At 46.8% G+C, this 11,989-nt stretch overlaps 1 protein-coding gene across 1 annotated transcript in view; it reads left to right on the top strand.

The window, feature by feature from the left end:
* LOC117728896 (nuclear receptor ROR-alpha A-like) overlaps positions 1-9,992 on the top strand; it is a 33,678-nt gene extending 23,686 nt beyond the window's left edge. The window contains exons 4-12 of the mRNA XM_034529820.1: positions 428-569; positions 1,551-1,768; positions 1,842-2,043; positions 5,571-5,692; positions 5,766-5,898; positions 6,480-6,587; positions 8,522-8,632; positions 8,731-8,843; positions 9,852-9,992. Of these exons, the coding sequence (XP_034385711.1) occupies positions 428-569; positions 1,551-1,768; positions 1,842-2,043; positions 5,571-5,692; positions 5,766-5,898; positions 6,480-6,587; positions 8,522-8,632; positions 8,731-8,843; positions 9,852-9,992 (1,290 nt within the window). The remainder of the gene's footprint in view (positions 1-427; positions 570-1,550; positions 1,769-1,841; positions 2,044-5,570; positions 5,693-5,765; positions 5,899-6,479; positions 6,588-8,521; positions 8,633-8,730; positions 8,844-9,851) is intronic.
* Positions 9,993-11,989: the final 1,997 nt, after the last annotated feature.

The following is an 11,989-nucleotide window of genomic DNA, read 5'->3' on the forward strand; positions in this document are numbered from 1 at the left end:
ACACCTGGTTAAACTACACCTGGTTGAACTACACCTGGTTGAACTACACCTGGTTGAACTACATCTGGTTGAACTACACCTGGTTGAACTACACCTGGTTGAACTACACCTGGTTAAACTACACCTGGTTGAACTACACCTGGTTGAACTACACCTGGTTGAACTACACCTGGTTAAACTACACCTGGTTGAAGTACACCTGGTTGAACTACATCTGGTTGAACTACACCTGGTTGAACTACATCTGGTTGAACTACACCTGGTTGAACTACACCTGGTTGAACTACACCTGGTTGAACTACACCTGGTTGAACTACACCTGGTTGAACTACATCTGGTTGAACTACACCTGGTTGAACTACATCTGGTTGAACTACATCTGGTTGAACTACACCTGGTTGAACTACACCTGTCCCCCGTGTCTCAGGGCTTCTTCAGGCGCAGCCAGCAGAGCAACGCCGCCTACTCGTGTCCGCGGCAGAAAAACTGTCTGATCGACCGAACGAGTCGCAACCGCTGCCAACACTGCCGTCTGCAGAAATGTCTGTCTGTGGGCATGTCCCGAGAAGGTGAGACACACACACACACACACACACAGTTGTTTCTTTGTAGCTGTTTTGTGTCTCTTTGTTACTACTTTATGTCTTTTTGTAGCTGTTTTGTGTCTCTTTGTTGCTACTTTATGTCTTTTTGTAGTTGTTTTGTGTCTCTTTGTTACTACTTTATGTCTTTTTGTAGTTGTTTTGTGTCTCTTTGTTGCTACTTTATGTCTTTTTGTAGTTGTTTTGTGTCTCTTTGTTGCTACTTTATGTCTTTTTGTAGTTGTTTTGTGTCTCTTTGTTACTACTTTATGTCTTTTTGTAGTTGTTGCTACTTTATGTCTTTTTGTAGTTGTTTTGTGTCTCTTTGTTGCTACTTTATCTCTTTTTGTAGTTGTTTTGTGTCTCTTTGAAGTGGTTTGATGTCTTTTTGTAGTTGTTTTGTGTCTCTTTGTTGCTACTTTATGTCTTTTTGTAGTTGTTTTGTGTCTCTTTGTTGCTACTTTATGTCTTTTTGTAGTTGTTTTGTGTCTCTTTGTTACTACTTTATGTCTTTTTGTAGTTGTTTTGTGTCTCTTTGAAGTGGTTTGATGTCTCTTTGTAGTTGTTTTGTGTCTCTTTGTTACTACTTTATGTCTTTTTGTAGTTGTTTTGTGTCTCTTTGTTGCTACTTTATGTCTTTTTGTAGTTGTTTTGTGTCTCTTTGTTACTACTTTATGTCTTTTTGTAGTTGTTTTGTGTCTCTTTGAAGTGGTTTGATGTCTTTTTGTAGTTGTTTTGTGTCTCTTTGTTACTACTTTATGTCTTTTTGTAGTTGTTTTGTGTCTCTTTGAAGTGGTTTGATGTCTCTTTGTAGTTGTTTTCAGTCTTATCCGGGTTGTTACGCGTCTCTTTGTATTACATGTTGTAGGTGAAGTCCGTGGTGGGCCTGATGCTAAGTACCACCCTGCATTCCTAAATACCAACTCATCCCTCCACGTATGGTTTTCCTGCTCTCTTCTCCTCAAACAGCCGTAAAGTTCGGTCGCATGTCCAAGAAGCAACGAGACAGTCTGTATGCTGAGGTGCAGAAGCACCGCCTCCAGCAGCAGCAGGGGGCCGTCCTCCTGTCCCACCCCGGCCTCGGCAGCCCGTCCCCGGGCGAGGGCGAGCCGCTGTCGCCCCCCTACGACGAGCTGGGGGGCGACATGGAGCAGAACTCTCCTGAAGGAGGATCAGTGTCCTCCAAGGTCTGTGATTCTGCTTCTCAGTGAGTAAAACAAAGTCTTACATGACCTATAAGACCTTCTCTTCCACAAACAGGCAGACTCAGGAGGAGGAGAAGGAGGAGCAGGAGGTCGTGGGTTCTACCTGGACATTCAGCCGGCCCCGGATCAGTCTGGACTCGATATTAACGACATCAAACCGGAGCCGCTGTGTGACTACGGCTCCAATAACGACTTCTTCCCGTACGGCTCCTTCAGCGATGGAGACCCGTTACCCACCGTGTCCATGGAGGACCTCGGTAAGACGGAGGAAACCGGAACCCTACAGCACCTTCTCACGGGGCTTAACATTAACCATCACGGGGTCAATAAAGCTGGTAGGAATGATAACGTTCTCATGATGCGTTCAGGCACCGCTCAGTGAACATGAGTACTGGCTGAAGGTAAATGATAACGTTCTCATGATGCGTTCAGGCTCTGCTCAGTGAACATGAGTACTGGCTGAAGGTAAATGATAACGTTCTCATGATGCGTTCAGGCTCTGCTCAGTGAACATGAGTACTGGCTGAAGGTAAATGATAACGTTCTCATGATGCGTTCAGGCTCTGCTCAGTGAACATGAGTACTGGCTGAAGGTAAATGATAACGTTCTCATGATGCGTTCAGGCTCTGCTCAGTGAACATGAGTACTGGCTGAAGCTAAATGATAACGTTCTCATGATGCGTTCAGGCTCTGCTCAGTAAACATGAGTACTGGCTGAATGTAAATGATAACGTTCTCATGATGCGTTCAGGCTCCGCTCAGTGAACATGAGTACTGGCTGAAGGTAGATGAGAACGTTCTCATGATGCGTTCAGGCTCCGCTCAGTGAACATGAGTACTGGCTGAAGGTAGATGATAACGTTCTCATGATGCGTTCAGGCTCTGCTCAGTAAACATGAGTACTGGCTGAAGGTAAATGATAACGTTCTCATGATGCGTTCAGGCTCTGCTCAGTGAACATGAGTACTGGCTGAAGGTAGATGAGAACGTTCTCATGATGCGTTCAGGCTCTGCTCAGTAAACATGAGTACTGGCTGAAGGTAAATGATAACGTTCTCATGATGCGTTCAGGCTCTGCTCAGTGAACATGAGTACTGGCTGAAGGTAGATGAGAACGTTCTCATGATGCGTTCAGGCTCTAGTCAGTGAACATGAGTACTAGCTGAAGGTAAATGATAACGTTCTCATGATGCGTTCAGGCTCTGCTCAGTGAACAAGGTAAATGATAACGTCCTCTAAAATCTAAAAGAACTAAGAGTTTAAATATACTTAAGTAACTGATTTATCAAATTAATAACCAGGAAGGGTCTCACAAAAAGATACAATGTTGCATTTTCCAGGTTCCAAAACTTGGTGGAAGTTCAGCACTAAATTACCAGAATCATAAATCAAGCTAAAAAAATCTTTTGGACGGACATTTTCACACAGTTCTGCAGAACGACGGTTTGATTCCGTGAGAAAAGAAACGGCAGAAGGTCGTGGAGAGCTGGAGGGAAACAAAAGGAAATACCCTGAAAGAAGGGAAGAATAACGGAGAGATGGAGGAATGAAAGAAACAGAGAGAGAGAGAGGTGGTTTCGAATAGCAGAGCTCCTTAAAATGTCGCTGTGTAATTAGCCGTCTGGTAATTGGGGCGAGAGGCTCCTCGTTCTCTCCGGAGACTTTCCTTTTTTATTCACTCGTTCTTTTTCCTCCTCTGACAAAAGGAAGGAGTCGACTTCCACTTCACTTCTGCTCCTCGTTCTCTGGAACAATAAGTTCCTTCATCTGCGCCGCGTTCACGAACACGTTGTTCACACAGATTACACATTTGGTTTATTCTGGTGTTCGTTGGTGAAGCCCCGCCCTCCTATTACTTCTTTCAGAGTTCTGGTTTATGGATGAGGAAGATGAAGATGTCCTGATTATGGGAGAGACATATTTGTATGCATGTTGCCTGTATGGATGCAATAATGTTTATATCCTGATATGGCGTCATAATTAAGGTCCGAGCACTGACGAAGTCACCTTCAATGTCTCTCTAGCGCCCCCTAGAATTACAGCAGGCGACGCCCCTCATGCAGAAGAATCTCCACCTTCTTTTTGTGTTGTCATTTCTTGACATTTTCAGCATTTGTATTATTACGCTCTCACAAAATGTATCCGATCGACTTCAACTTTGTTTAAGAATGATTTGAAGTCCTTTTAAGCCCCACGTGCAGATTTACACTTCATAGTTAGTGTAAAACATCACAATAAACATGAGCAGACATATTGATGTTGTACATCAAATTAAACAAAAGAACTTGGGCTACAATAATCAGTAAGCCATTTCCACACAACTCAAACACCAACTGAATTATGAAAATATCATAATCATCATTTTGTCAGGAGTCAGCCCACTCAGCACGTTTCCAGAACTAGCATCTCGTAGCTCGGTGCTATCAGAAAGAGACAGATAGCAAAGAGCAAGAGGACTCCACACAGATTCTAAATATCTTTTCTAAATCCTTCTGCACCAAAGCATCTCTGAGATATGAGCCAAAGAACACAGCAACATGAATGGATTTAGTCACAAATGTTGCTTATCTTTGGCTTTCTTTTTGAAAAAAATCATTTTTCTTCTTCTAATCAACAAAGACTGCTATATTTGATGTATTGAACAACATAAGTAATATACAAGTGAAATATATGGTTTAGTACATGAGAACATTCAAATTGCCCAAATGCCCTTTTTGCCTAATTAATCTGTTCTAAAACCTCTAACTTTGTTCTGCTTCACTTTTTCAGTCTAACTTTGCAGAGACTGGTCCCATAGTGAGTTATGACCTCTGTGGGTTTTGACCTTTGACCTGCATCTTTCACAGAGATAATCATCCTGAAAGGGCTTTTTTTTCTAGGCGAACCTGGAAATTCAACTTTTGCTGTCTTTCATCTTTATTTACTCTTAACCAGTAACATATATACTAATATGTACACATCTGAACAGAAGCCCACATGGGTTGCCTTTATCATAACACCAACATTCCTCAAATAGCCTTTGTGGTTGCAGAGATACCCTTTTTAGTTTGGGGATGTTATTTCGAGCAGAAACCTAGAACATAGCTCGGGTCTTAAAGGGTTAACGATGAATATTTGACTTGTTGACGTCCGACCTTGAAGTGAAAACCTATTTTGTGTGGTTCGCAATGTTAGAGAAAGTTGTTGTAACTCCAAGGTACTTCATCCAGTCCGCCCAAAGATTGTCATGATGCCGGTCCAGGCCGGAGCTCATCCACATGACGACATATTCAGACTCATAGCGCCACCTACTGGCGAAAGGAAAACAGCCATTAGTGACAAACGGCATTGGATTTAAATGACGTGGTCTACACTCGACGAAGAGAAACATGATGCATGTGCATGTTCACATTGTCATAGCGCCACCTACTGGCTAAAGTACTATGAACTATTACTCCTACTGTAAACAATCAGTACCTCTCAGCTTTAATTAAACTTATTGTTGACATGAAACCTGATTAACAAGAACACTTTAAACATGTTTCCAGATTATTTCTTTCAATCTTCCACCGTAACCATGGCGACAGCATTAATATGAATGTTCATGCGTATGACCTGACTCAGAGTTTACAGAAAGCCTCAGGCTGGCAGGCCGGGGCTATTTCCTGGAAACAGGAAGTGACGGAGCAGACCCGTCTCCACTTCCTGTCCCCCGGTTTAGAGAAGCCATGACTATGATAGGAACTGTTCCTGCAGACTTCTGGGTGTTATCGGTCCATCTGAAGCCCTCACTGTCCACTGCAGATCACCTGGCTCAGGGCGTGTCCAAGTCCCACCTGGAGACGTGCCAGTACCTGGGGGCGGAGCTTCAGCAGACGAGCTGGCAGAACTTCCTGCAGGACGAGGTGAAGAGCTACCAGAGCAAGGTGCGTCCATGAGAACCCCGCTACCTTCTGGAGGTGAACCTCTCGACCCTCAGCGTGTCTTCCGTCTCCGCAGCCGGCCGAGGTGATGTGGCAGCTGTGCGCCGTGAAGATCACCGAGGCCATCCAGTACGTGGTGGAGTTCGCCAAGCGCATCGACGGCTTCATGGACCTCTGTCAGAACGACCAGATCGTGCTGCTGAAGGCCGGTGAGACATCATGTCAGAGCTCTTTGTTATTGTTTTATTCGTTTGCACAATTCAAGCAATAAAATCACAACAGAGATAAATGAATATCAGTGCAGGAAGAGACAACAAGCCAACTCTACCTATATAATATTTAAAATGTTACAACATTACAAACATAAAATGAAAAATGCATAAGTTGGACAACAAAAGAAAAAAGAATGAAACATAATGTAATTATATTTAGTCTGAGTAGGCGTGTGTGTGCATGTGAAAGTGGATTCTATGGTGATGAGAGAAAGACATGAACACTGATAACAAAACAGCTATCAGACTTTCTTTGAGGCCATTTTTGAAACATTTTACAGAATCACATTTCTTTGTTAGGTGGGAACAATCATTCCATAATTTGGTTCCCCGAAATCTAATCGAGAACTGACCTCTAGTCAGTTATCGCTCAGCTCGTCTGCTTTCTGTGATGGTCGTGTCAATAAAAGACATTTATTCAAATCAATAGCTCCTCGTGGCAGACGTTGTGATATCGGTAACTATTGTGTCTGAAGAATCAGCATCATAATGCCCCCCCCCCCCCCCCCCCCCCACAGGCTCTCTGGAGGTCGTCTTGGTCCGGATGTGTCGGCTGTTCGACTCCCAGAAGAACACCGTCTACTTCGACGGGAAGTTTGCAGGTCCAGACGTCTTCAGAGCTCTGGGTGAGTTCCTCTTCCTCTTCCTCTTCCTCTTCCTCTTCCTCCTGCTGCATCACTCCATGTGCTTGTTGTGTCGTGGAGCCCCCTGTGGGTCACATGATGGAAATACATCGGAGCACTAAACCAGGGGAATGGATTGTTCCGGGGATTATTCAGTATTTAAGTGTCCTCTGAAGCAGTATTTAAGTGTCCTCTGAAGCAGTATTTAAGTGTCCTCTGAAGCAGTATTTAAGTGTGATCTGAAGCAGTCTTTAAGTGTGATCTGAAGCAGTATTTAAGTGTGATCTGAAGCAGTATTTAAGTGTCCTCTGAAGCAGTATTTAAGTGTGATCTGAAGCAGTATTTAAGTGTGATCTGAAGCAGTATTTAAGTGTCCTCTGAAGCAGTCTTTAAGTGTCCTCTGAAGCAGTATTTAAGTGTCCTCTGAAGCAGTCTTTAAGTGTGATCTGAAGCAGTATTTAAGTGTCCTCTGAAGCAGTATTTAAGTGTGATCTGAAGCAGTATTTAAGTGTGATCTGAAGCAGTATTTAAGTGTCCTCTAAAGCAGTATTTAAGTGTGATCTGAAGCAGTATTTAAGTGTCCTATGAAGCAGTATTTAAGTGTCCTCTGAAGCAGTATTTAAGTGTCCTCTGAAGCAGTATTTAAGTGTGATCTGAAGCAGTCTTTAAGTGTCCTCTGAAGCAGTCTTTAAGTGTCCTCTGAAGCAGTATTCAAGTGTGATCTGAAGCAGTATTTAAGTGTCCTCTGAAGCAGTATTTAAGTGTGATCTGAAGCAGTATTTAAGTGTGATCTGAAGCAGTCTTTAAGTGTCCTCTGAAGCAGTATTCAAGTGTGATCTGAAGCAGTATTTAGGTGTCCTCTGAAGCAGTATTTAAGTGTGATCTGAAGCAGTATTTAAGTGTGATCTGAAGCAGTATTTAAGTGTCCTCTGAAGCAGTATTTAAGTGTGATCTGAAGCAGTATTTAAGTGTCCTCTAAAGCAGTATTTAAGTGTCCTCTGAAGCAGTATTTAAGTGTCCTCTGAAGCAGTATTTAAGTGTCCTCTGAAGCAGTATTTAAGTGTGATCTGAAGCAGTCTTTAAGTGTCCTCTGAAGCAGTATTTAAGTGTGATCTGAAGCAGTATTTAAGTGTCCTCTGAAGCAGTATTTAAGTGTCCTCTGAAGCAGTATTTAAGTGTCCTCTGAAGCAGTATTTAAGTGTGATCTGAAGCAGTCTTTAAGTGTCCTCTAAAGCAGTATTTAAGTGTGATCTGAAGCAGTATTTAAGTGTCCTCTGAAGCAGTATTTAAGTGTCCTCTGAAGCAGTATTTAAGTGTCCTCTGAAGCAGTATTTAAGTGTGATCTGAAGCAGTCTTTAAGTGTCCTCTAAAGCAGTATTTAAGTGTGATCTGAAGCAGTCTTTAAGTGTCCTCTGAAGCAGTATTTAAGTGTGATCTGAAGCAGTCTTTAAGTGTGATCTGAAGCAGTATTTAAGTGTCCTCTGAAGCAGTCTTTAAGTGTGATCTGAAGCAGTATTTAAGTGTGATCTGAAGCAGTATTTAAGTGTCCTCTGAAGCAGTCTTTAAGTGTCCTCTGAAGCAGTATTTAAGTGTCCTCTGAAGCAGTATTTAAGTGTCCTCTGAAGCAGTATTTAAGTGTCCTCTGAAGCAGTATTTAAGTGTGATCTGAAGCAGTCTTTAAGTGTCCTCTAAAGCAGTATTTAAGTGTGATCTGAAGCAGTATTTAAGTGTGATCTGAAGCAGTCTTTAAGTGTGATCTGAAGCAGTCTTTAAGTGTCCTCTGAAGCAGTCTTTAAGTGTGATCTGAAGCAGTATTTAAGTGTGATCTGAAGCAGTATTTAAGTGTCCTCTGAAGCAGTCTTTAAGTGTCCTCTGAAGCAGTCTTTAAGTGTCCTTCGTGGACCCGTAACTCGTTGCCGTGGTAACCGTGTCCCCAGGCTGTGACGACCTGGTCTCCGCGGTCTTCGACTTCTCCAGAGGGATGTGCTCCCTGCGCCTGACGGAGGACGAGCTCGCCTTGTTCTCAGCCTCCGTCCTCCTGTCTGCAGGTGAGCTTCTGACCCGCGGGTCGGCTTCACGTTAGCAGCTGAGAAGGTTGTTGTTGTTGATGTTGTTGTTGTTGTTGTTGTTGTTGCTGCTTCTACAGACCGGTCGTGGCTGCAGGAGAAGCTGCAGGTGGAGAAGCTGCAGCAGAAGACTCAACTAGCTCTTCAACACGTCCTGCAGAAGAACCAGAGAGAAGAAGGAGCTCTGAACAAGGTACCACACACACACACACACACACACACACACACACACACACACATACACAGACACACATACACACACACACACACACACACACACACATACGCACACACACACACACACACACACACACACACACACACATACACAGACACACACACATACGCACACACACACACACACACACACACATACACAGACACACGCACATACGCACACACATACACAGACACACACACATACACACACACACACACACACACACACACATACACAGACACACGCACATACGCACACACATACACAGACACACACACACACACACACACACACACACACACACACACATACACAGACACACACACATACACACACACACACACACACACGCACATACACAGACACACGCACATACGCACACACACACACACACGCACACACACACACACGCACACACGCACACACACAGACACACACAGACACACACACACATACACACACATACACATACACACACACACACACACACACACACAGACACACACACACACACACACACACACACACACACAGACACACGCACATACGCACACACACACACACACACACACAGACACACACACATACACACACACACACACACACACGCACATACACAGACACACGCACATACGCACACACACACACACACGCACACACACACACACACACGCACACACATACACACACATACACATACACACACACACACATACACACACACACACACACACACACACACACTGGTGGTTTCTGCTCCTGCAGTCTGCACACGGTCCTAAGACGCCTCCATGTGGTGAGACGGTGAACTACAACTAGAAACAGATTGGTATACTTGTGAGGACGTTGTTCTGCGAACTGTAATCTGAACCTGAAGATTAATTGTTCCGATTCTGTGTCACCGATGTTTAATAACTCCTCTCCTTTCCTCTCCTCCTCTCTCCTCCTCCTCGTCTCCTCTCCTTGTCTCCTCCCCCCTAGCTCAGGTGTAAGGTGTCAGCGTTGCGGTCTCTGGTCATCCGTCACTCAGAGAAGCTTTCTGCCTTCAGAGCGCTGCACCCCGACACGGTGAGGACGCTCTTCCCCCCTCTCTACAAGGAGCTGTTCGGGGCCGACCTGTAGACCAGGACCCGGAGCTCCTGACTCTGCAGGGCGACGAGTAGACCAGGACCCGGAGCTCCTGACTCTGCAGGGCGACGAGTAGACCAGGACCCGGAGCTCCTGACTCTGCAGGGCGACGAGTAGACCAGGACCCGGAGCTCCTGACTCTGCAGGGCGACGAGTAGACCAGGACCCGGAGCTCCTGACTCTGCAGGGCGACGAGTAGACCAGGACCCGGAGCTCCTGACTCTGCAGGGCGACGAGTAGACCAGGACCCGGAGCTCCTGACTCTGCAGGGCGACGAGTAGACCAGGACCCGGAGCTCCTGACTCTGCAGGGCGACGAGTAGACCAGGACCTGGAGCTCCTGACTCTGCAGGGCGACGAGTAGACCAGGACCCGGAGCTCCTGACTCTGCAGGGCGACGAGTAGACCAGGACCTGGAGCTCCTGACTCTGCAGGGCGACGAGTAGACCAGGACCCGGAGCTCCTGACTCTGCGGGGCGACGAGTAGACCAGGACCCGGAGCTCCTGACTGCGGGGCGACGAGTAGACCAGGACCCGGAGCTCCTGACTCTGCAGGGCGACGAGTAGACCAGGACCCGGAGCTCCTGACTGCGGGGCGACGAGTAGACCAGGACCCGGAGCTCCTGACTCTGCAGGGCGACGAGTAGACCAGGACCCGGAGCTCCTGACTGCGGGGCGACGAGTAGACCAGGACCCGGAGCTCCTGACTCTGCAGGGCGACGAGTAGACCAGGACCTGGAGCTCCTGACTCTGCGAGGCGACGAGTAGACCAGGACCTGGAGCTCCTGACTCTGCGGGGCGACGAGTAGACCAGGACCCGGAGCTCCTGACTGCAGGGCGATGAGTAGACCAGGACCCGGAGCTCCTGACTCTGCGGGGCGATGAGTAGACCAGGACCTGGAGCTCCTGACTGCGGGGCGACGAGTAGACCAGGACCTGGAGCTCCTGACTCTGCGAGGCGACGAGTAGACCAGGACCAGGAGCTCCTGACTCTGCGGGGCGACGAGTAGACCAGGACCTGGAGCTCCTGACTCTGCGGGGCGACGAGTAGACCAGGACCTGGAGCTCCTGACTCTGCGGGGCGACGAGTAGACCAGGACCTGGAGCTCCTGACTCTGCGGGGCGACGAGTAGACCAGGACCTGGAGCTCCTGACTCTGCGAGGCGACGAGTAGACCAGGACCCGGAGCTCCTGACTCTGCGGGGCGACGAGTAGACCAGGACCCGGAGCTCCTGACTCTGCGGGGCGACGAGTAGACCAGGACCTGGAGCTCCTGACTCTGCGGGGCGACGAGTAGACCAGGAGCCAGCCAGATCCGGACGGACCATGGAGGATCTACTGGGAGATTTGAACTCCTCCTCCTCTTCGTCCTCATCTCCTCCTCTTCCTCTCCTCCTCCTCTTCCTCTTCTTCCTCCTCTTCTTCCTCCTCTCCTCCTCCAGGTGGGACCAGAAGGTCTTCATTAACCTCTCATGTCCCCGGATCTTGGATCTGGACTCTGACTCAGTATTCATATCCAATATATACGGTTTGATTTGTTGTTGTTGTTGTTGTTGTTGTTGTTGATGATGTCCGTAAAGGTTGGTCACAGTTCCAGGAGGAGTGAGGAGGTGAGCGATGTTAGCATAGATTTTATTTCATTTATTAGGTTTCATGTCGATGATTTGATTCGTCGAGAACCTCCTCGTCTCTAGCGGTCGCTAGCCGATCGATTGGCCGAGCCTTCGCTAAGTCCCGCCCCCTCGAGCGCAGACTGGCCAATCGCTCGTCGGGGGTTGAAGTTGCGCAATAGAGATACTCGTTAGCGCTCGCTACTGAAGGGGACTGAATGTGTTTTCACCTTTCCTCCCTTCCTCTCCTCGTCTCCTCACCTTGTCTCCTCTCTCTCTGTCAACCCTCCTCTCCTGTCCTCTCCCCTCCTTGTCTCCTCTGTCCTTGTCTCCTCTCCTAAGTAAACAGCGTTTTCACTCATGAAAAGAGAAGAATACTTAA

This window comes from Cyclopterus lumpus, chromosome 3 (genome assembly GCF_009769545.1).
Source record: "Cyclopterus lumpus isolate fCycLum1 chromosome 3, fCycLum1.pri, whole genome shotgun sequence".
NCBI lineage: Eukaryota > Metazoa > Chordata > Actinopteri > Perciformes > Cyclopteridae > Cyclopterus > Cyclopterus lumpus.